General features: G+C 38.9%; 3 protein-coding genes across 5 annotated transcripts; 2 read left to right on the forward strand and 1 right to left on the reverse strand.

Annotated features, from left to right (window-relative positions):
• Positions 1 to 1,616: 1,616 nt before the first annotated feature.
• si:ch211-222l21.1 (parathymosin) lies at positions 1,617 to 4,300 on the forward strand. The gene is made up of 5 exons (XM_020628977.3): positions 1,617 to 1,817; positions 2,434 to 2,538; positions 2,980 to 3,043; positions 3,198 to 3,286; positions 3,406 to 4,300. Exons 1-5 carry the CDS (start codon positions 1,767 to 1,769, stop codon positions 3,475 to 3,477), a joined length of 381 nt encoding a protein of 126 aa, XP_020484633.1. The 5' UTR covers positions 1,617 to 1,766; the 3' UTR covers positions 3,478 to 4,300.
• A 319-nt stretch (positions 4,301 to 4,619) lies between these two features.
• On the reverse strand, positions 4,620 to 13,121 carry slc45a1 (solute carrier family 45 member 1). 3 transcript variants are annotated; one of them, XM_020628976.2, is made up of 10 exons: positions 12,938 to 13,121; positions 11,918 to 12,358; positions 11,731 to 11,823; positions 10,640 to 10,864; positions 9,669 to 10,555; positions 9,423 to 9,576; positions 9,135 to 9,311; positions 8,786 to 8,991; positions 6,662 to 6,784; positions 4,620 to 5,380 (listed from the first exon to the last, which is right to left on the reverse strand). In XM_020628976.2, the coding sequence occupies exons 2-10, from the start codon at positions 12,336 to 12,338 to the stop codon at positions 5,288 to 5,290; spliced, it is 2,379 nt and encodes a 792-aa protein (XP_020484632.1). In that variant the 5' UTR covers positions 12,339 to 12,358; positions 12,938 to 13,121; the 3' UTR covers positions 4,620 to 5,287. The 3 variants fall into 3 exon arrangements, with proteins under 3 accessions (XP_020484632.1, XP_020484631.1, XP_020484629.1); XM_020628975.2 differs by having other exon boundaries at positions 6,559 to 6,784; positions 12,938 to 13,120; XM_020628973.2 differs by having other exon boundaries at positions 4,620 to 6,784.
• Positions 13,122 to 14,781: 1,660 nt separating this feature from the next.
• On the forward strand, positions 14,782 to 24,307 carry prxl2b (peroxiredoxin like 2B). Its single transcript, XM_020629029.3, has 7 exons — positions 14,782 to 14,965; positions 15,390 to 15,594; positions 16,284 to 16,335; positions 16,600 to 16,663; positions 16,782 to 16,857; positions 19,270 to 19,388; positions 23,981 to 24,307. Exons 1-7 carry the CDS (start codon positions 14,903 to 14,905, stop codon positions 24,005 to 24,007), a joined length of 606 nt encoding a protein of 201 aa, XP_020484685.1. The 5' UTR covers positions 14,782 to 14,902; the 3' UTR covers positions 24,008 to 24,307.
• Positions 24,308 to 24,544: the final 237 nt, after the last annotated feature.

Consider the following 24,544-nt stretch of genomic DNA (forward strand, 5'->3'; position numbering starts at 1 on the left):
CAAATGTGTGTTGTAAGCAAGTGGAAGTTACTCAGCTGCTTTGACAGTTTATAACTGCAGGTAAATGTTGTTTGAAAATGAGTTACAGCTATGTGCCGGCGGGAACAATAACAGGTGTGGCATATTAGGTTGTTTAAGGGTTAGATGTTTTTTATGCGTAGCAATAAACAAGTAGTTTACCCATAATATAATCAATATTTTGGAATGTTCTTAACAAACAGTGAGGCACTGATCATAGGCCTTAGGTTAATGCAGAGCACACAACACTGTTTCTTACCACGTCTTTTGGTTTCACAGTTGGATAAGAAAGTGGAAGGATGCAAAAAAAAGTTCACCTGAAAGAACTTCTGCAGGAGCAGAAAAAAGACAGCCAGTTTGGCATATCACACAACCCTCTTTTAACAAGACCAAAAGGCTCCCAAATGACAGGAAATACGGTCACTTTTGGAGGCATATGACATTTAAACCATTATACAGTTACACTTGGAGTATCAATTAACAATACTGTTGTTGAGGTGGCAAAATGTGGCAAATACCACCAGACACTTTTGAATGTATTGCTGTTGCATGCATTATTTTTTTTTAGCATGGTTACTTTTTTGCAGGGCAATTTAAACTCCATCTCAGTCCAGCTTTTGATCCGCCTTGGAAAATGTATTTTATAGGAAATTAAAAATCTGTTTAACCTTTAACAACAGCTGTAATTGAATGCTGTACAGGGTTTCACACAGTACAGTAGATGTACACCCCATTACTTTCATTGACTCATAACTCTCAAAGCAACACATTGATTTCTAAGTTTCTGCTGTGTGGAGATCAAATATAAAGAAAGAGACCGCTTGTTTTCCTGTTCTCCAACAAATATTATAACACAGCAAGTAATATATAACTTAGTTATTGAAATTTTCACTTTGTATACCTTAAACCAAATAATGTAGGCGTAAATCAGTTACACAAATATCAATATATTTTCAATTTGTAAAACTGATTTAAAGCTTTTGTGTGTTCAGATATAGATTTGTTCAAAATAGTTTAATTAAATGCATAGATCTGTGTGTTTAATATCAAAATAGTGCTGTTAATGGTTTGCCTCCTTTTGTGTGGAGTCTGAAGAACTTGAAAGGGTAAGCTCACCAAAGCAGGAACCCATTTCGTTACAAGTGTTAAATATAGAAAGGAGGAGTGGCTGCATGGTTTTCACATCGTCACATTTTTTTTCTTTTTGCATGTAATTTGACACCACCATCACTCCGGAGTATAGGCGCTAAGACAAAAGATACCGTCTGGGTGCACAGTTTTTAACTTTTACAACACAAATACTTAAACAATTATTTTTCATTGTACTCTAGTGAATTGTAAAAACTTCAACAGTGGGCCTCTTAAATCTATTGTTCACATTTTAGGTGACAAATCAAACACAAAACTGATGGGTAGTAGAAAAGAAAACTCTGGCGTCTACAGCGCTTTAAAACAATCGACCAATCAAAGAAGAGTTAGACAGTAGGCGGGATGTCTTGTGATGATTGACAGGATATTCCTCCAATGGAAACCCCCGGTGGTCGACATGGTCCAATCCGGTATGGCTTTGATCCGCTGTATCCAACGAGAGTAGAGTTTCACCGAGCTCGAGAGAAAAGCGGAGAAGAGTGGACATCATTTCTCTTTCAGCGTCTCTTTGGACTATCCACACGGAGGCAAAGAGCCAAGAAATAAAATCTTTTTCTGAAAGGGAATATAATTTATACTTTAACTCACCTAAATAAACCATGGCCGACACCGCTGTTGACAAGACCGCACCTGCAGAGGTTACAGCCAAGGTGGGTTTCATTCAAATTGTCTTCGGTTAAATAGTCGAGTGAAAAGATTTTGGTAACTACTTTTCTTTTATAAGTTGCACTGTTCGTGTTCATTGAGTTATCTTAACCTTCATTTTTAATTCCAACCTTAGTGATAACTATACTTCAGTTGAAATAGTAGTTCAGATAAATGGCAGAGACATTTACAATATGTTTAAATATCATTTTTTCGACAACCAAATACCACAGAGGTGACTAATTATTTTATTTCCAGCGTCGTCGTCCTGATATATTGTCTGGAAAATGTAAAAAAAATAAAAATGGATGTGATTTGGCTAAAGTATGATTTTAAAAAGTGTTGTTGAGCAGACAAAGCGGTACAGCTGGTGAAAGCTGCTGTGGGCGGGAATCCACAGCAGCTTTCACGTTACATTGACGTTTTGTTTAAAAAAAAAGAAAAGAAAAAAAAGGTTCAATGTTGCTTCCAATGAGTTATTTACATCGACTACCTTTGATTTGACTTTATCAGAGCCATGGGAAACTATTCTCTTTCAATCAAAACCAGACGTGAAAGGAGCGTGTGCCACTTCAGAATAAACTGTTGGCTGATTGAGTCACTCGGGCTTTTATTTTGTAGGAGCTGAAAGAGAAGAAAGAAGTAGAAGTGGAGGAGAAGGAGAAGGAAAAGGAGAAGGAGAAGGAGAAAAAGACCGACAACGGGGACGCACCTGCCAATGGCACAGTGAGTTGCAGACGAGGACCAGTCTCATGGCCTTTTGTCTTAACACCCCTCATCATGCAGGTGTCGCTGCGCCTGCCTCCCCCTCCTGTTCAGCTGCTCTCCACACAGCGCTTTGTTTGGGTTGTGAAATGGCACAGATGTTAGTAAGCAAGTCTGAGGACGTCTCCATTCGTTCTCTTGTTTAGCGTGGTAGCTAATCCTCTTGGGAATAGTGATGGCTTCATTCACATGCCTTTTTTTTTTTTTTTATCATCCCCTGAGGAGTCTAAACATGCAAGACTGTGGGAGGATTATGTGAAATATGCTTGGGATTTCATATTTGTTTTTGTTTGCTTTTTTCTAACTTCTTTTGCAACATTGTCCATTGCTTTTTTTTAAAATAAATTAACAATTACTGAATATGGTGTGTTATTAGACTAACATTTCCCTCTCTTCTAACAGAATGGTGCTGATCACAGTGACAAAGTAGAGAAAAATGGAGAAGAGAAACACAAGAATGGAGATGGTATGTGCACATACAGCAGTGTTGTTAGAAAAAGGGCAACTACCGTACTTTGTGAAACTGATGCTATTTCATGAGTGGCCCTTAATTTAAAATACTACCTATCTACACCAAAATGAAACTATGTTTCATCTGAAGTGACAAACTGTTCTTGCAGAGAATGCAGAGGAGGAGGAGGAGGAGGAGGCGCCCCCTGCTGAGGAGACTGATGCACAGCCAGTGAAGCGTGCAGCTGAAGAGGAGGAGGTAAGTTGTCACCAGGGCAAGATGCACAACCATTATCAACTGTTTTGAATTTGTTGACCCACCTGAAATTACATATAAGCTAACCCTTGAAATATGTCCCCTTTTTTTTTTTTTAATAGGAGAAGGTTGAGACAAAAAAGCAGAAGACAGAGAAAAATGGAGATTCAAAAGAGGCGAAGGTGGAAGCTTAAGTCTCTGCCTTGCTACCTGTTTGCAGCACTGTCCAACCAGCCTGGTCAACATCTTGTTATAGAGCTTGTGCTTTCTGTACCTTTTGAGAAAATCTTTCTTTTTGTTTGCTCCCATGTTATCACATTGCACTGGAGTCCTGAAACAGAGTGGCCTGCATCCTTTTTTTATGAAATGTTATTTATTGGTCTTTAAAATGAGCTTTTTTTTATTTGTACAAGAGGGCCACATCATGAGATCAGTTTGATTTTCAGTTCTTGAGGTTTTATATCAGTATGTTCAAAGCACAATCTCTATTGTCAGTGCTGACCAGATGATTCATTCATACGGGCAGCTGCTCACTCCCTTCAAGGCTCATGTTGACCTCTCAGATTCACTTAAGGACCAAAGATAAGTTTTAAGCAGGGGCTAATGGACAGTTGCTAGCATTATTAGTTGGGCAAAAATGATTTGTGTTAAGCTGCTACTTAATCCTTGGCTTGCCTGCCCTGTTAACATAACAGATGGTGCAAATGAATAAAGGGGCTCTGTCTTCAGCCTCCATGACAAGATAACTTGATCTTTAATGGAAGCTGTATTTTGCCACGTTAATTAACCCCTCTTAAATCTTAAAGCTTTGGTCATTTGTTCTGTATGCATTCCACGCAAGTTTGTACCATTTATACTTTGTTTTTCTTATGTTTTCAATGAGTTTCATGTTATGGCTGGGTAGCCCAGTTTTGTGTCCAAAACTGCCTTTTTCAGAAACAGAATGACATTCGGTTACTTCAGCCACTGCTTTGTATATTCTGACTAAAAAAAATAAATTGTCTTTTTACTTAAGTACATCTTTTTTGTGTATCATATCATTACTGCCTTCTAAAACCATGTTTTAATAAGCAGATGATGTCAGTTTACCCCATTTTTCTTGACATGGAAAATGGCTAGCTGAGATGCAGGAAGGAACAGGAACAATCTTATTCATTTAGTAATGGAAAAGTGAACCGAATCAATTAATGCTTGTCTCCTAGCTCCCTCCTGTGGTGAATTTGAATATTGCCTTTTCCTTTTGCTCAAGTCAACTTGGGTGGCAACTAGAGGAGTCTTAAATGGTTATTAGTATAAAAAAAAGGGAAAAAAGAATGATTGACACAGGAGTCCAAAATGGCAAAATTATCATTTTAGTTGAACGGAACCCTGAATAAAAGTAGCTTTTACAGTCACACTGCTGAAATTGAGCAATAGGTGGAAACAACACAAACCAATCTGTTTTATCTGAAGCAAGCTGCAAAAGCATGATCCATACAATACATGTTTCCTCAGAAACATTAGCATGGCATGCTCAGGTCAGTTCAGGATGCTTTAACAGTAGGTGATATTGACATTCTGCTGAGGCAGCAATTAAAACCGCCTCTGTAATGTTGGATATTCACTTTGTTGGCTAGTCAATGAAACCATCAAACAATATGTACGGAAATTAACCTCATGTTCAGGCCCAGAAGTCAGGACGTTGGCCTGTAATGAAGGCAAACAGATAAAGTATGCTGTTTGCCATGAGACAACCGATTTAAAACATATATCACATGTACTGTTCTGCTGATGAAAATGGCTTCTTCAGGATGGAAAATTAATCAGTTTTGAATGCCCTGTGAGCAACTTGGCTAACAAATGTAAGGTCATCACTATATTGACTTGATGGGCTGAGAGCATGGTGGAGGCAAAGCCTACTTCTTTAAGCATGCGCCCTAAAGATCAAAATCAGCACTCCCTGCTGGCTCTATGAACCCCCAGTCTTTTCTGTCAGTGTTGTCCACCCCCAGGGTTACCCACAGTTCACATGAGTCTTCTCCCTGTTTGCTGTTCTTCTGTTTTGTTCGGTTTCCGACTGAATGCTGATTCACACCCCAGTTTCAACTTCTCCTCTTCCTGATAATGACAAGAATCACTGTCATTATTACAATCGCATGGCCAGGAGTAGGATGACAGCTCACAGCTGTCCGTGGCTTAATGAGGGACCAGACGCAATAAGTGGCCAGTATAACTTTTTGTTTTGTTTTTTAAGTTAGCCAGTGTTGGTGTGCATGGTGTGTACAAGCATGTGTAAAGTAGAACTAGATCTATGCTAATTACTTGCTTAGTTTGCATTTTTCCCATACTTAAGATTCCCCAAGCACCAAACTGAGATAAACGGGGATAGCAGGACAGTCTTATAATTAATGGACTGTCTGGAGAGTGTGTATTCTATAAGCTTAAAAAAATGTGAGCAATATGAAGCCCTTCAAGATTGTAAGTGTGATTAAGCTTTATTCTGCTTAATGTGAATATGAAGTAGGTGTCTGCTAAATTATGTCAGAAGAGCTCTTCAGTAAATGGAGTGAGTCAGTGTGTGAGGTCAGTGGTAGCACATTCGTCTAGTCAGAAAAATCCCACCTAAGGTGTGATGCTACTATGCTAGCTCAGAGAAACAGGCAGGTAGACATTCCCTTGGCCATTAGACCGAAACAAAACATTAACACAAGGCTTTTGAGAGATTACATTGCAGCTCATGCAGACGTTAGGCAACTGACAAAAGGAAGAAAAAGAGAGGGAAAGCTGTGGTTAGCCTGCACACAGAGATCAACATTTCTAAACTAGACATCAACAAGCAAGAAAAGAAGCAAAGGATTGGACATAAGAATGGCTGAGGCGTACCTATACTCAAATAGGTCAGACAGAGTATCACACACACAAATCCATTTGTCACAGCCTGTTCATTCAAAACTTCACACACATTCGCTAAGGAAAAATGCATGGGTGACACGCGCACTCTCACACACACACTGTATGAACACACTGGTATACACATATTTGATTGGTGGCCAATGTCTGTCTGTCTGTCTGTCTAGCTCTGAGGAAAACAGTGAGGAAAAGTGTAACACAATATGTGTCATTGTGCTGTACAGTGTATTTGTCCTGTATGTTTTAAAGGGCAACACACTCAGACACTAAGCAACAGCGTGATAGCGTGTTTGCTGTTATAGTATGTGTACGGGAGGTTAGCTAAGTTCATAGGCTACTCTAAGTGTTCACTAATAGTGGCTGGGTCTCGCTTTCGGGGTGCTCACCCTCAGGGGGGGGCAGATGGTACACCACGCAGAGAGAGGAGTACACGCAGCCAACGAATGACATCAGGCTTGAAAAGTACATCACTCCCTGGGCCCCACCCACCAGTGAGGTCAGAGGTCCCATCGCCACAGAGACCAGGATCTGAGCCAGGAAGTACTGGCAGCTAAGCAGAGAGATGTCCACCCCCATCCCTCGTTTGGTCCCTTCCTCTGATGAGCCACAAAACTGAGAAAAATAATCAGATGAATCAGTTATTTGTTTAATGTATGAAAATACATACACCTTATATATAAGAAGTGGATGTAGCCTCTTGGTTTAAGATGATGACAATGCAAAATGTCTTAAACCTGCATTCGTTTTAAGAGCAAGGAGAGGGAACTGTGTTTGCAAAAATAATTCAGTGCATGATGACAGAATTACTCTTTTTTTTCTCAGCTGATTTATCGCCTCAGTACACATTTTTCTAATAACTTTATGGTCTCAATAGCAAGTTTCAAGTTATCTTCATGTCACATGGCAGCAATTTTCTTCGGATGTATACTCAGGGTGAGGAACTCAGATTCTGTGATAACGTTATTCTGCTGTGTTCCAGTTTGTGAGTCTTGAAAATGTAGAAGCTGAGAATCATTAATATCTCATTAATATCTTCTTTACTAATGCTCGAACTTAAAGAAAATGAACAGTGAAAAGTTAAACCAACACATTAGACAGCTGCTAACATTAGCATCCAACATCTTTGTATCTTACATTATGTAAGCTGTGAAGTAAAATTTAACATTTGAATCTAATGTTAGCCAAGCATTTGCACCTAGGAGAACATTTTCACACAACATTGAGAATCTAGAGGGAAATCTGGGCATATTTGAAGTTAAAACAACACAGTTGATTACCAATAAGATACAAAAAGGCAATACCTAACGTTAGCATTTAATCACTTCATACTCTACGTTAGCTTTGAAGTAAGTTTCAATCTTTTAGTGTTATATTAGCTAGGAATTTATACCTATTCTATTGCAGTGTGTTAACACTTACTAACCTCAGTATTCGCTTTGTGGCACTTCCTGGCTAACAGTATTATAATTTGTTAGGCGGCTGATAGGTAACTTTAACAGTAATTGTGCTCATTGATTATTAAGAAGGTTTGTTTTTCAGATGAAATATGGCCAGTTTCCCCACTAGATTTTCACTGTTCCTTCTTTTCAGTTGCTGATGAAATGATAACACTTTGTCGGATACTCTTGATTTATTTGATTTACGGCCTGGATCACAGCAGTTTGACATTATAACAGCATGTGAGCTTCCCCTACCTGAGGATGGCGTCAGAGGAAATTGGCTGCTGTTGAAAACATGGTAATGCAGTGTGATTACCATGGTAGAGTAAAGATAATAACAAGGCAGGGTTTGCTTTAGGGCTGTGCAGCCCATGAGTGACGTATTGCCATCACTCAAACCTGTCAACTACGACAGAGTTTAAGCTACGGGTATTTTTCCTGGTGACCAGACGTCAGTATGCAGAAATCTCAAACTCAAGGCATAAAAAAATTGTAGTTTACAAACCAATCAATGAAGACACAGTGCTACCTCCACTTCTTAAGTACAGTCTTGTGTGTAAAGGTATACTTCAACATTTTTGGTAAATGCCCAGTTTGCTTCATATATAAACTATACTGACTGTTTTCGATTACAGAGGCATCTGTCTAATCTAGCAAAAACACTTCAAAATCGGATACCCGCTAGAAAACTTACATTTGAAATCATTTTATAAATGTTTTTTGTTGAAAATCCAACTAACAGAGTTTGAGAAAGACTACAAACTTTGAAAAAACTTGCCTGCTATTCGAAGTATATTTGTTTCAACACCTCTAAAGCTCGTAAAATAGTCTGGCATATAAGCCCTTTAAAGCCACAAAGTATTTTTTTTTTTTTACTTCTCTTTACAATATGAATAAACTTGAGATAACTTGCTAATTAGTGGAATTAGGAGGTGGGGATTTTGTGGATTATGTTAACCTATGCCAGTCTCTTGGCAAAGGTATCCAGCTGTTGGCCGGGGCTTCAAATTTAGTGTGCAGACATTGGATTTGGAATCAATTCTTAATCTAACTTTTAAGAAAAAAAAATAATTTTCCAAAATGTTTCTCTATTAATTTGGGTTATTCCTGGTAAAATAGAATTTAGAAAAAAACAAGACTGCAAATATAAAAACGTGCATATCTAGGTACTCACCTGAGGGCTCTGGTAGTATTCACACAGCAGAGAGTAAGGCAGCGTGCATAGAGAGGAGAAGAGCACCCCGTAGGTGACACACAGAGAAAGTACCACATAGAGGTTGGTGGATAGTGTTGTTAGGCCTGTCCCCAAACCAAATGCCAGGTAGGCAAAAAAATACAGTGTGCGAAGAGAGAAACGCTCCTCAAGTTTCTCCAATATGGCTGGAGGAAGAGGAAGAAACCCCAAGAGAAACAAAGGAAACAGATGAGAAGCTTGCCAAAATTCAGAAGGCAAATTCTTTGTGAAATGACTCTGCCCTGACCAGAACATTTTCAAATACATTGTGATTATGATTGTAGCGTACCTGAGTAGAAAGCAGCACTAAATGCATAGATGCACATGCCCCAGCAGCCCATGCTAACACCAGCGTTGTAGCGTTCATAAGCCTCAGAGTCGTGAGGAGCCTTGGGGTCTCCTTCAAACACAACTTCCCCCATGAAGTCAGTGTAGAAGAGCAGCATTCCTTCAAAGGACAGCCAGCCTATAAAGTAACAATACGCACATCATTAACTATCAAATACATTATAATACTGTTTTAATGGTGTTGCAAGATTTTTGTCGCAGAGCAAATGTACACACGGATTAATCTCACCCAAAAAGTGATTTGTGCATAAACTCCGCAGAGAGGGCGGCATCCTGTAGATGGCTATACACAGAAGCTTTAATGACATTTGGCATTCTCCTGTCTCCACACTCTCACTCAGATCACTCTCATATCGCACCCCATTCAGCAGAATGTTTGCAACCTTCATTAGGGGGAAAAAAAGACATTGTGTTCAAACATATTGTGGTTGATACTGGTAAACACATTTAGAAATTTCCTGAAAAAGGGTCCAACCTGCTGGCTGAATGTCACTGTTCTCCTCTGTCCATCCTCAGAGGCAACAAGCTGACTTGCCATGGAATCGTCTATCAGTGCAAGGCTCTGGGGTCGCTTTAGGATACCAGAAGAAGAGCGCCGATGTGACCCTGAAAAGGATTGAACTCCAGATGTGACCTGAGATGCTTCAATGGATTGTGCATCTCCCTCAGGCAGTAGCTCTTCTGGATCTTGAGCTTCCCCTGATTGATGAGACATCACATCGGCCAGGGTCTGTCCTGCAGAATGACTCCCTGACCCCTGTGTAGACTCGTGTGGAGGAGGGGAATCACCTGGAGGCAGGGGAACAGTGGTCGAGTTGGGGGCTAGGCCCTGTGGTGTTTGTGGGCCTGTGTAGCAGTTTATGAGAACACTGTCTATATAGGAGGTTCCTAATGATGAGGCAAACTCGTTGATGCCATTGATCGAGCTGTCCCTGCTTATAAAGCTGCCATATTTTGGAGTGAGGGGGCTCAGGGGCGATATTGGGCTTGTGAGGCCAGCACAAAGGCGTGCACTGGCACTGCAAGAATGGCCCATGGGGTCAGTGTTACATGACTTTGAGAAATCATAGTTGTAAAGACCTTCCTCATCGTCATCATCAAGTCCAAAACATGGAGGAACAGGAGGAGATGGAGGAAGAGGGAGGTTGGGGCTTTTTAGATGAGCTTTGCTGGAGTTCTTGTTTGGGTGGCTCATTGGTAGGGGCCTTTCAGGGATACTGAACAGAGTCATGACTGTGGCAAATACCAAAGTGACACTCGTGAACATAAATATGACCCGCAGTTGACCTCCGACTGACTGTCCAAATTTTGTCTGGTCCCAGTTGATGCCACCTACAATATAGCCAAATCCACCTCCCAATCCTGTAGTGAAACAAACAAAAGTGCCTTTCTGAATGAGTGAAACTGTCATAAAGCTTAATTTCAGATCCGCACCTGTTCTCTTACCTGCCAACAGCGCATGTATGTTCAGCCCCCGATCTTGGTCTTCTGGGCAGCACACATCCATCATGTAGGCATGGCTTGGGTTGTCAGCTGAATCAGCACTGAAGTCCATCAGTACCACACCACAAATTGTCAGAAAAATGCCCCACCTGTGATTTGATGCTGTGTCAGCCATCGCAACTCCAATGTCCCGCCCATTCAGCACCAAGGTCAGACCAACTAAAGCTCCTTCAGAGATAAGCAGCAGAGTTTTCTAATGTTAAAACAGGAGTTAAACAGACATGCTTCTAAGTGTTAAAAAAAAACATACAGAAAATCATGAGTGCTGACAAGAGATGGACAGACTGTGAAATATACAGATATTCATAATTACAATTTAGCCTAATGCAGATTCCAATACAATGTTTTTTCATGACCTCTTTGGAATTATTTTTGTCTTCTTTTAAATTAGCTTTTTGATTGGGTGTATATGATTTTTTTTTAAGTCCATCCTCTTGAAATGTCACTGGAACATGTCTCACAAACTGCATGTTGATTATCTTTCTCACAGACCGTGTAAAGACTTCCAAACTGCAGACATTTTTCTCCTATTACACAATGAAAACAAATCAGTTTGTCCAACAAGCAACTTCTTCTGCCCAAAGAAAAACCTCTTCTCTGAGTCCGTAGTTGTGCTAACTAGCCAATATTGAATTGGCACCAAAGTTCACATCAGACTGACATCTAACATCGGTGCCACATTATAAGTTGATAGCACTATATTTGTCAACAGCTGATGTTTCAGCCGATACGAGCCAAGTTGTGGAACTATTGGCGTTGGCAAATCAAAATTAATGATTTATTCAAAAATAATAATGATCTGTTGTTGCGTATTACAGTTTACTATTATGAGATCTGTAGTATAAAAGCAATATCACACTCAAGGGTTGTGCTGTTGTACTGAATAGCAACATGGCTGTCACCCTGTGGCCTTGTGCTATCTTTGTTGCATCATGTTTGCCATTCTATTTAAATTGTCTATGGAAGTGACAGGCAGATAAAAAGTTACACCAAGTAATGTATCTAAGTACAAACTGATAGCATCCATTGCTTACCTATAGCCAAAGCTAAAATAAAGGGTCTCCTTCGCCCAAACCGGGATGTACAAGTATCACTCCACGCTCCAATGAGAGGCTGAACGAGAAATCCTGAAAGCCAAAGACAGGAGTCAACATTAATACTCAATGAAGCTAGACCTTTACACAACATTGCTACTCAAATCTTACCATACGATTCACTTACCCAGTATAGGACTTATAAACCACACCAAGCTGTAGAACTGATCAGGCAAGCCCATCTGTAGGAGCACAGGAGTAACATAAGCCGTCTCCATGGCATAGCTAAACTCAATACCAAACAGTATGCTGCCATTGAAGAGCAACTCTCCGAAGGTGCGTCTTGGGGGAAGCTCACTAAGGTCCAGCTGGTCCAGGGGACAGGGTGTATTTGGTGGGGGAGGTGGTGAAGGTCTTATTTGCTTCTGACGCTTTGGCTGTCTCTGAAAGTTGTTGGCTCGGTGACTGAGGTGCCGAATACTGGACGTTGGGAAGCTAGCAGTTTTGGGTAGTGAGTTCCTCCAGGATCTTTCCTGAGATGTAGATGACCCCTCCCCTGAACTGTAGAGAAGGGGGTCACTGGGGGTACCCATACCCGGAGATGACATCTCTCTCAAGCCAGCTTACACTGCAGAAAAAGAAAGGGTGAAACATGCTTAAACCTGTTCTTGGTAGAGTTTTTCATATATTAATTAGTGTTCCGAGATCATCTCAATGAAGCATGGTAGTCATGTGAGTAACTTAATGATTACGTTGTGTTACTAAGAGGACACTGCAGTGATCGGCAGTGATGGGCACGACGCACTGCAACCAATGCGCATGTTAGTGTTGTGCGCAAAGCCCATGTGCTCGGCGTGGCTGACTACAGCAGTGTGGGATGCGGCATCGCTCTCATGAAGGCTGTTTCCATTTTAATTTTTTATGGAGGATGCTCAAATCGGACACAATGGGGCCTCGGGAGGTGGTGATGATGGCTTTCGATATTGACAAGGACAATGTATCAATGTCGTTCAAATTTAGACGTTACATTTGCTCCTTTATGTAGCCAAATAGACAATCGATTGCTTTTGTAAAAGTCTACTCGACATATCATGCTTATTTTCGATATTTTCCCTTAATTTTTATTCTGATTTTTCAAGGTGAAGACCACACAATCGACTTAAGGCGATGAAGGCGTGCAAACTGAAACGTGAAATATGATAATTACCTTATCGCTGATGCTCGTCATTTATTTCGGCAAACTGTGACGGTAAACTGACCGAGTGTTATAATTCATTTGTATAAATATAAACGGTGAATGTATTACTCGAGTCATGATTGTTGTTTAGTTTTTCCTTTCCTGCAGTCATCCCCCCGCTCTCTCCTCCGTCCCTTCTCCTTCCCCCTCTTCTCCTACCCCCCTTCGCCTCTTCCTCCCGGTCTCTACCGTGACGTCACGCCCCACCCTGCAACATCAGCACCGCGGTCTGTTGCCTATAGGCCCACCTACATACACTGTACATCCTCTACTCCAATACAAAACAGTATTCTTGAGGTCAGAGATGCACTTAAGAGGACAATAGTCAGCCAATGGTTTGTAAAGCGACTATTAACATTGTTTAAAGCGTAGTCAGTGGCTGCACCGAACACTCTTTCAAACATCTTTTTAGAGCCCCTTAACTAAGCTGGTCAATGTAAACATTTTTTTTTGCTTTGACCACCAAAGAAGACATGTTGGATTAATTAAAAGCCTATCATATAAGAAATGAAGACATTTAAATGATGACACTGGAGACTGTAAGGTTCCAGTGTCTTGTTGCTGTATTAAAAGATGTTGGTGATGTGTGTTTTTTGCAATATACCTATAATGTCAATTCAGATCCTTTACTCAATCAGAGAAAGTGAAAACTGGTGTGCACATGGGTTATAAGCAGTTTGAGACAGCACAGTATGGACCGAGGGTCCTATTGAATCTTTTTTTCACAGCAGACTTTTAGACTTGTCACAGCAGGAAAAATGTAAACCAATATGGATGGCTCAGTTTTCCAGTGAAAACGTTTACCAGTAGATTAATACAATGTTCAAGTAGAGGTCTACAGGTATGCAATTATAGGCATATGAGAAAGTTTATTACATATACTGTACATTGGTCACACGAAAAACAGATTTATTTAAGGTAACTGCAGAAAATAGATTCATCAGATATTTTTATTCTAATAAGAATTTGAATACAACGTCGTGGAAACAACCTGTTTCTATTCATTTTCACAATCCACAGCTTTTGTGTTTCTGAAACATAATTATATCAGTTTCATGAAATGGACGCAAATGGAAATGGGCAGTCACCAATAGGCCTATGGGCTATATTATTGATCCTATATACATGATGGATAAAACATATAATGTTTCTAAATCTAAACTGCAGGAATATTGCTATTATCATGGCTTACATTTCTATTTTCTCTTCTATTTTATTTTAATTTGTAAAGCACTAACTCTGTTTTGAAAAGTACTATATTACATACAATAATAGTGTATCATTTTTTTCTTTTACTAAAGTACAATGGTTGGATACACTTCAACCCTTGCTGCCAAACAGGATAAGGAGGGTTTTCCAGGGGTTCACAGAAAACAGACAAATTGGACTAAGCAAACAGCTTGGCCTATAAGAAGCAAATCAAAGCGACCTATGAAAGCAAACAAAAGCATGGTAATAAATCGCATTACCTTTGAGCCCTGCTGTTACACAACTTGTGTAACTCTTGTGCAATGTAAAGTTTTATCAGAACTTAATATTTCCTAATCTTCAGTCCTGAGTTCTTGTTAACTATAGAAGACATTTTTAAGGTGCAGTATAAGTAAAAAAAAAATAAACTCATGAATATTGAATCAAAAACAATGGTCAATTGTTTTAGTGAGGTCATTTACTACAGTCTATGAGTAAGGTGCACGTGCTTGAAGTGGCCCTTATTTTGCAAAGCCCCGCCTCCGTTCAAAATATCGGCGCTGTGATTGGCTCATTTTCCAGCACCAACAAAACCTGAATGCTCTCCGGCGTTCAATGGGCGTATCAGGATGTACTTGTTTTGCAACTTTTAGTGCAGGCGTTACTCAAACATCATATTTGTATAAGAACATATACCGTTGAATTTAACCTTCACAGGTTAAAGTCAGTGCAGCTCCGTCGCTGAAAATGGCAAACGTCGACCTCGCCCAAGTTGGAAAGAATTTGTTGAAGAGTGGTGAAACTGGAGAGGTAACTAAAGAAATACATCTGGGTGACTGTTTACCCAGAAGTCTGGATGCATATGTTTTACCTTTCCTATCTGTGTAGTACGAATTTGGGTTGTTATTTAAGCTGCTCTGGTCTGATACTACAACCTGCTGAGAGGTAGACACATCCACCTTCAGAGTCGTGTGTTCCCTGCTGAGAGCTAAACAATCTAGGCTATTTAACCTGCAATTACATCACAGCCTTGCTTTAAGTGCTGTTAAATGAAGTCTCCAGGGTGACATAAGGACGATCCGAAGGGAATACATGTGAATATATATCATAATAATGTTGTCGTTTTTTACTATTTGATCACAGATAACATTTACATTTTGGAACAAGTCTACCTACAAGCATGTCCCATATGTTACCTGTCTTATGTTCTCATGGTGAGTGTTTCCTTTTGAAGAATGTGGAGCTGCAGTCTCTGTGGCAGGACCAGCCGGTGGTCTTGTTCTTCCTGCGCAGGTTTGGCTGTCAGGTGTGTCGGTGGACGGCATCAGAGGTCAGCAAACTGGAGCCGGAGTTGAGAGCCAGTGGTGTAGCGCTGGTAGGCGTTGGACCTGAAGAGTTTGGGTTGAAGGAGTTTAAGGAAGGAGGGCTTTTCAAAGGATGTAAGCTCTCTCTCACTCATCTAATGCAGTTATGGGTATTTTCCTTTATTTGAGTTCACTGACAGAATTCTCTGAACTGAACAATATGTACTGCTTTAACAATAATGAGCCAAATAAAGGGAAAACAGTCTTCACACAGGGCTTATTTGCAAAAGTCTTTAATCGGATAAACAAAACCTATTGTTACTCTACAGCCTTAATTGGTAATTTTTCATTATTTTTATCACAGAAAATTACCAAAGTGCTTATAAACAACAGAAGACCAGCGTTTCCCAAAGTGTGATGTGTTTAATGGACTGTGTCTCAGAAAACAAACAAACAAACAAAATAACTAATCCAGTAAAATAGATTTGAGACAGTGCAACTCAGATGCTGTCTTCTGGTCAAATAAGCCAGGTCTTGGAATAATAATATCAGAAACCTTTATTTTCTTTTTTTGTGAACTTTGGAAAGAAGTTAATTTATGTTACATCGGAAATAAAACACAAATGACAGTGCATAATCTCTGATGCACAGCCGTCAATTGTGACCTTTCACAAGGTTCTTTGTCATCCTTTTACAAGTTAAAGTGTACTACAGAACAGTACTACAGGGTGTGAACGAATCAGACATGCTTACTGAAATCATCACTGGCATTGTCTTGTCTTTTTATAAGAATGTAAATAATCCACAATCACCTTCTCTTCTAGCCCTTTATGTTGACGAACAAAAGAGAACCTACAAGGATTTGGGCTTTAAAAGGTGAGCCCAGTAAATCCAAACAAATGACTTTTTTTGCTTTAAAATGAAGATACGTTGATTAATTTATTTTTCAAGGAACTTAATCCGCAATAAATCTTAGCACTATATATGCCGCCCTTTTGTTAATAGATGAATTGTTTTCATTTAATTAATTTTAAAGCAAGTGAGGCAGAATCATATTGAAATAAATCAAGAAATCCAAAATACCTGCCTTTATATGTTATATAAATGTCTAATTGAGAAACTGTGTCTTTTCAAACCCAGGTACACAGCCATTAGTGTGGTTCCTGCTGCTATGGGGAAGAGAGTGCGAGAAGCGGCTTCAAAGGTAGACAACTTCATGATTTTTCTTTGTTTTTTTTAATGCTTTAATAAGTCATAAGAGCAGGGGGAGATGCACACTGACATCCTAAATTCTGACTTCATGTTTCCTTTACTGTTTGCAGGCCAAAGCTGCTGGCATCCAGGGAAACTTCTCAGGAGATCTGCTCCAGAGTGGAGGCATGCTCATTGTAGCTAAAGGTACGTTCGCCACACAATAGAAGATGATATTAGGATGGTTCTCTCTTTTGAAAGTGTATGTGTGAATGAAAAGAACAATAGCTTAAAACATATATACACCAGGGGGAGTCCAACATGTTAATGACCTTGCATTGGCATTAAAGGGGCTATATGTGACTTTCAAAAATACTGCGTTTGTAGCGATACCGCATGGCCGTTAGTCGAAATGCACCAGTAACCTGTTGCTTGCTCTCCCTCACGTGCTCATCATATGTGCTCGTACGTACACAAGCGAGCATCATCATCGGCCGAGAAACACTGGATATTTACCGGCATAATGTTTACAGAGGTCATACACATGTGAAAGTCTGTGAAGGAGTCTGTGTGTCTGTATTCATTCTCCATCCTACAAACGACAGCCTCGACAGGCACTGCCTGAGAGCAGGAGTGTGTGATGAGTTTGTTCTGTTGATCTCTGTAAGCGGAGCAGAGTGAGGAGGACGTTGAGAACGTGCATAAAATGTCACTTCCTGGAGCTTTTGCGGAAAATACGACCCGGGGAAACTTTTTATACAGGCAACACAGACAGACAGTGAACATCTCTTCAACTCTTTCACATCAGTTAACCATTCGCTTATTAATGGGCGATAAAAAAGGATTTATACATGTAAAAAGTTACATATAGCTCCTTTAATAAGGCAGACATTTGTCTGATCATTTGAATGGAAATAAAGTGCAGATTGCAGTTCATTCTCTAGAGGGCACTGCTGTATCACATTACTGAAGTGAAGCTTGAAGTTCACAGTAAGCTTTACAAAGTGTGCACTAAGTGACAGCATTTTGTAGTGTTTCTGACTCCTGTTACTCATACTCTATTATCTTTTCTAAAAAAACATCTTCTTGGAAATGTGTATGCACAAAGTCAAAACACACCAAATTACAGAACTAAAAACTCAATCAACATTTTTAGGAGAGCTTTCCATAGACCCTCGAGTATCATATTATTTGCACTTGCAGGTGAGGCAGAGACTCATCTAAGAGATGTAAAAATGCACAACATTTGGCCCATCCAAGAGATTTTAAGCGGAGTTGTTTTTGTGTGTGTGTGTGTGTGTGTCCAAACCTTAGAGTGAGGGAGGTTCACTCTCCGTTAGTTTGCAGGTACTGTCTTGTATGGTGTGGTTTGATTATATTGTATGTTATGGAAGGAAATCGGCTTGAGAAGGTATATTTATAACCAGTGGCGAATGTGATTCTAGAGTCTTTCGGGGCCCTAGTCAAAAATTCACAGGGGGTCCCCAACCAGCATTCATCAACATGTTATTTGTTTATTTGTTAGAATATGAGTATAAGTATACCTGAGAGCTCAGCTATTCTTCCTGGGGTCCACAGTAAAAAAACAACAGGAATATGAAGTATATATGTTATAATCTTACACCAACAAAAAACAAAACAACATTTTAGCATATTTCTATTTCTATTTCCAAAGTACACATTAGTATAATTTTCAATATGTAAATATAAAGAACATAAACAACTTTCTAATTTTAAAATACAGGTAGGAAGAACAATAAAAACCAGAACAACAAACTTAGTTAAGTTGATTCAAGTCAAAAAATCTTTGAAATGTGGGCCTTACTGAAAAGGAGCCAGTGTTCACATTATGTAAATTGTATTTATCTTCAAACAAAAAAAGTAACCCAATGCATGTATACACCTCTCTTTATTGGGCTTGATGAAACATTAAAATTCAAAAACCATACTGATATCCTCATCAGCAAACTAACTTCCCTGTTAATTATTGGAAAAGTGTAATTGCTCCCTCAGTTCTAGATTATGGTGATTTCTCGTTAGACATGCTGCTGCTTCCACCTTTAAATCCCTAGACTCAGTTTCACTTCATAAACTCAAAACCGGAGATCCCAAGAGCACTCATCATTGTATCCTGTATAAGAAAGTTGGCTGGTCTTCTCTGGCTCAAAGGCATGATCAACACTTGTTGCTTTTTATTTATAAATCCCTTACATGGCATTCACCATCTTACATAAAATCCATGCTGAACTGGACCACTGGACCCTTCCAAACACACTTCACTGACTGTCTAATGCTTCAAGTCCTGTGTATCCACCCTGATCTAAATCTGCCTTTAGGTTTTTGTGCCCCAAATACTGATTCAATATTTTATTTTACAACATGATCTTAAGAACGACGTTTCTCTTGGAGGAATCTGTCAGTTCTCAGTTAGCAGTCAAAGTCAATTATCTTTAATATTTTAATATCTTGACGTCTTTGTAAATGACGGAGACCGCAATGATTTTTTTTAGCTTAAATAAATGTTGATGATTTTTTAACCAAAGAACATTAAAAAATAAATCTGTGATTGAAATGGATAAAGTTATCAAGTTTATAACTCAATGATTCCTCTCTTTAAAGGTGGAGAAAAGGTCCTGCTACACTTTGTCCAGGATTCACCAGGAGATTACGTACCACTGAAGGATATCGCCAAGGTGTTGGGTATCGCAGCTGAAGTAAAAGAAGGACAAAGGCCAGTGGTAAGTCCCCTCAGAGAAGACAGAAACCCCTACATGTTTACCTCCTCTTCTCATCACCCTTTTCGCATTATTCCCCTTTTCCACTTAATTTTTTTATTTAATTTAATTTATTATACAGGAAAAGATTAAAAGGAACATAACAAAGGTTATAGTTAAACGGGCCTGACTCAGTTCAAACTGGTTTACAGCAGGTTCCTGTTCTGCAGCAAACAAAAACAAAGATCAAATCAGACAAAAGACACAACCAACATCAGACTAAACAGCAACACAGGTACCCTGTCACTGAACGATTTAAAGTGTTGGATCAAATAGAAGGAAAAGGTATCACTGGGTTAACTAACACACCAGGCTGATGTTCTTCCTGTAGGCTCTGATTTACGTCAGTAGCAACACACACACACACAGCCCCTTCAAAGACAATTTCACACTTATTACTCCATCTTCAGGGTCTGTTAGTGTCCATGTCACAGCCCCCAAAACACGTTTTACTCGAGCAGTGGTCTCAGTCTGTAAATAATTGTGTTTTAAAAATGCTCAGCAAACACAAACAGAAAAGGTAGGAGAGACGGTACTCAACAAATACTGTGCAATTCCCCTGAGGCAAATTTGGATTTGGGATTTACATCTATATGTATAAAGTTTGACTCACTTTGGTGTCACCTGGAAACATACTGGGAATCTTTACCAAAATGTATGAAAGACTTCAATTTAATAATAAATCAAGCTAATTCTGTATCTAGTAAATGAATAAAATATGTATAAATTAAGTAAGTGATACATGATGTCACTAACTTCTATATTTGTCAAATCAATGAAAACTACTTGTTGCTAACACAGACTTGCAAGATATTAAAGTAACCATTTCATTTATATTCATAAAATTTATACAGTATATATATATGTGTTTGTGTGGGTTTTTAAAGACTACTGTGCAGCGTTGTCATGCTGCTGATGTTATTAGTAGGGTGGTTAATTTGATTTTCCTTTATTTTAAGTTCAAGCGAGCCTTGCAAGAAAAAAAAGCAGAATTATAGAGGCAAAGCGCTGAAGGGCAAAAAAAACAAATATCAAACTGATTTGAGAATTTTTTTTTTTCTTGAGAATAAAGGATTCATTTAAAGATTCCTAGGATTTCCACAAAAAAAACATTGCTTCTAATTTAAAAGAATCATGAGTTACAGCCATGCAACTGTGGGCACATAAACTAAAAACAGCTTATAAAACGTCTTAATCATCTTAAAACTGCTGCCTAACTGCACCGTTTAAGCTCACTCATTACCATGTTATCATTTGTTTGTTTAACACTTTTAAAAACGTACCCACCTGGCTTCAGTACAAACAACTGGGATGTAACTATTGTGTTTGTTTCTAGCTGTGCTTTCCTAACTATGGAGAGACGGGGCTAGCTGTGTTCTTCTGTCAACACTCTTTATGCTAAGCTAGGCTAGCAAGCTGCTTGCTATTGTCATATATTTAACAGACAGAAAGTGTTTCTAACTTGTAATAAAATGTTAGTCAGGAACGAGAACAAGTTTCCAAGTCTTAAGACTATTCCTCAAAATGTAAAATGATTCCTTATCATTCAGAACATTCTGTGTTTTAAAGCTTAGTCGTGTGAATTAAAAAATGTTTTCTGTAAAGATTGCAAAGGGAAACAACATCTCTAAACATTAATAAATTGTTGGTGTGTTAATTTTCTTAGCTGTTCTTGAGAAGTCAGTGGAATCCCAGTTGATTATCACAGTGTTGGATTAGTTTTCATATAGGAAAGATGAGGATGTGAGGATTTGGATGTTCACTTTGAGAAGCTTTGGAGTCTTGATCATGAGGTTTAAAGTTTTTTTTTTTTAAAGATTTATTTTTGGGCTTTTCGTGCCTTTAATGCAGAGAGAGGACAGTGGATAGAGTCGGAAACCAGGGAGAAAGAGTGGGGAATGACATGCGGAAGGGGGCCACGGGTGGAAGCAAAACCGGGCCTACTGCTCGAGACGAGAGTCTCAATACATGGGACGCGCGCCCTAACCACTGCGCCACCAGCGCGCCCCAATGAGGTTTAAAGTTCTGAACTTTTTTATTACTTTGGTGTAATTGGCAGAACCTTACAGACCTCAGGCAAAATCGTCTTTTTTTTTCTCCCTCAAGAACAAGTTCGTATTTCAACAAATGGTGAATACCAAACAAATGCAAGAAGGCGAGTACAGAGCCCAGAGGGTCTCCAAACATTTACTGAGCTCTGCATGAGGAGCTTTGTAATGACACAACGTAAACACACAGTTTAAAAAGCTTTAGTATATGGATGAACCACATTGTTGATTCTGCTTGTGTGGTATCAAATTACAATTTAAAATGTGATTCCTGTTCTTAACAAAAAGCATGTTTAGAGACAAATTCCTCATGGATCATTGCCGTGATATCTAGAGCCCAGACTAGCACTGTGGGGTTTATCCTGTGATCATCAGGGCTTTCAGCATGTCCATGATATCCAGCACATGGTCTTCAACGCGTTTGCCCTGCAGCTCTGTTGCTTACGTCCGACAAAATGCACCATGTCAGAGTTATTGCATCATATACAACTTGCTTCCCCATGAACTGTCTGAAGATCAAGAGAGCTGCGTCCGAAAAACACAGTGGATCTTGTCTTCTCAAAATGTGACAGAAAACGATTACGAGTCACAAGCTATCTGCCATGTTGATCGCACATATTGATGTGGAGGAAGCCCTGAAAGGCTTGAGGCTTTGAGTGAGGTCATAAGCCGATATACTTAACAATGCAATGTCCTCTTCTTCAAACCGCTGTGGAACAGTGTTTTCTTTTGGTTTCTGTGTCTATAGGTCTTAAAATCTATTAAAAAAAAGTTTCCCCTGAAGAACAACATGTGTCTCTTCAGTCCGTTTCTAAAGCTCAATAAACCTATTTGTTCATCATGTCCTCATTCTGGACCCATTATATATATATTGGCAAAATGCAAAACAAGTTTCACCTGATGATTTCAATTAAATTCAAAACCTTTATTTTAACTCTAAAGACACTGAGGTTTCCCTCATTTACAGTGAAGTCGAGCTCACAGCATAAAAGCTGGTAGAAAATAAAAAATATATATAATAATAAGAAAAATAAAGAAAGAATCACAACAACAACAACAAAGGACATAAATGCAGAAAAAAAAAGAAGAAAATAAGCTAAAAAGAAAACAGTTACATCTCCAGAAAACAGCAAGCAACACATTGATGCACAAGGGTCCGTTCCTATGGCCTTAAAGGCTTCGTACAAGTTACAACTGAATCCTTAAGGGTTTACCTAAGCTGATTACATTGTGCAGACTTTTTTTCATTAAGCATTGTCAAAGAAAGGAATGGGCAAATATTTTCAGTATTGTACAATCTCATTCCATGCACGTGGTCCATAGATTTTAAAAAAGGTCTGTGAACTGGGGATAGATGGTTCTGTTCTGCTTCAATCCACATTCTTGCATTTTTTGGTTAAAATATTCAACAGTTGTTTTAATATGATTTGAGCTTGCAACATTTCATTCCAATAATAGTTTTAGCAATTACCTGATTAATAGATTTGTCTGACATATGCCTGTAAGCAGTGAAACATGTCTGTCTCAGTTTCTCACAGACTAAGATGTGGTTACTGTTTTGTTCCCTAAGATTTTTTTTTTGTTGAAACCCCCAAAAAATAAATTCAAATTGACCACTTTGGCTTTTTTGCAGTTGGAGAGCTAACATCAGTAACAGTAAAGGGGCATTTAATAGTCTCATTAATCACATTTACAGTAAATCAAATACAAGCGTCATGTTCTTTCGGCTTTCTGAAACATATCGTCTGTTATAGATCATACTAAGAAGCGGTTCACATAAAATCTGTCAACCTCATGGACTATCAAGTTCATGAAACCCTGCAGTGTGTGTTTTTTAGCCGTTTAAAAAGAAATCCAGGATCCATCCAGAACTTGAGGTTAAACGGCTCTGATTTGTTGCAGGTGAATTTTCTCTTTAGCCATTTACTTTAAGCAGGGCGTGAGGAGAAATTCATGTCGAGCTCAAAAGGAATAATGTTGTAACACCATCTTCCTCAAGAGAAGCATTGTTCTCCATCACTCAGCAGCCATAAAATCAACAGGACAAAGTACAGCAGATGGAAACAGTTAGTGTGTCATCATCTCTGCCCCCTGCAGATGTATTTGTTTTGAAACAGTGTTTTAGAGTTGTGATGGTTTGAAATATTTGTGTTTTGTGGCTTTTGAATCATTTCAGGGGAAGCCATTTTCTCCTCTGGAAAGTGAACTTACTCAACATTTTAAATTACACTCAGGTGCACTGGAGGCATTCACATTAACGATTAATAGCTCTTTTGAATCAATAAGGATTGAGGGAGATTAGCAGGATTCACAATGTACAGAGCAGGGAAATGTGCGTTATGTAGCTGGGTGGACAGCTTGATCGATAATCAAAGCTGCTATCTTTCCTGTCAGACGTTGTCTGTATTGGTTCACTTTTTTCAATTGACTGTCATTCATCCAAATGCATCTTTAAAAAATCCTTATTTTGTCATTACTGATGTTTAACATTTGTACTTTTTCCTACAGTGCAATGATGACATCTGTACTCGATGAAGACTGAGCTGACTATCAGACACACCGGCAGGCTGACATGGAAATGAAAGAAGCCGAGTAACACCAAGTGAACTAGCTGAACATGAATGTCTGCCAAAATTCCTAATTGCTTGAAATCCCTTTTTGACGTTTTAATATTTTATTATTTTATTAGATAATGTGAAAGCTTTAGTGACACTCCTTTATAAGATTTACCTTTTCATTAAAATACATTTTAAAATGACATCATGATCACAACAATTATAATTTTTATTCATTTGCATCTTTTGCATCACTCTATAATAAAAATATTTCTGTGTGTGTGGTTGTTATAAAGATCTTAAAAATCCAAATCAGTTTGTGAGCAGTTCAGTGCAAACAGAGGAATATGATAAATGTAAGGTCATATCATACACTTTGACACAAACTGCCCTCAGATATGTGCAAAAATATTCACAAACTACACTCCATATACCTCTCTTAAGGCTCTGTCAAAGCAGTACATGTTGTCATTGAAGTGGGTTTTTTTTAACCCCCTTCTTCATATATTCACTTTAT

Source organism: Labrus bergylta, chromosome 5, assembly GCF_963930695.1.
Source record: "Labrus bergylta chromosome 5, fLabBer1.1, whole genome shotgun sequence".
Lineage (NCBI taxonomy): Eukaryota > Metazoa > Chordata > Actinopteri > Labriformes > Labridae > Labrus > Labrus bergylta.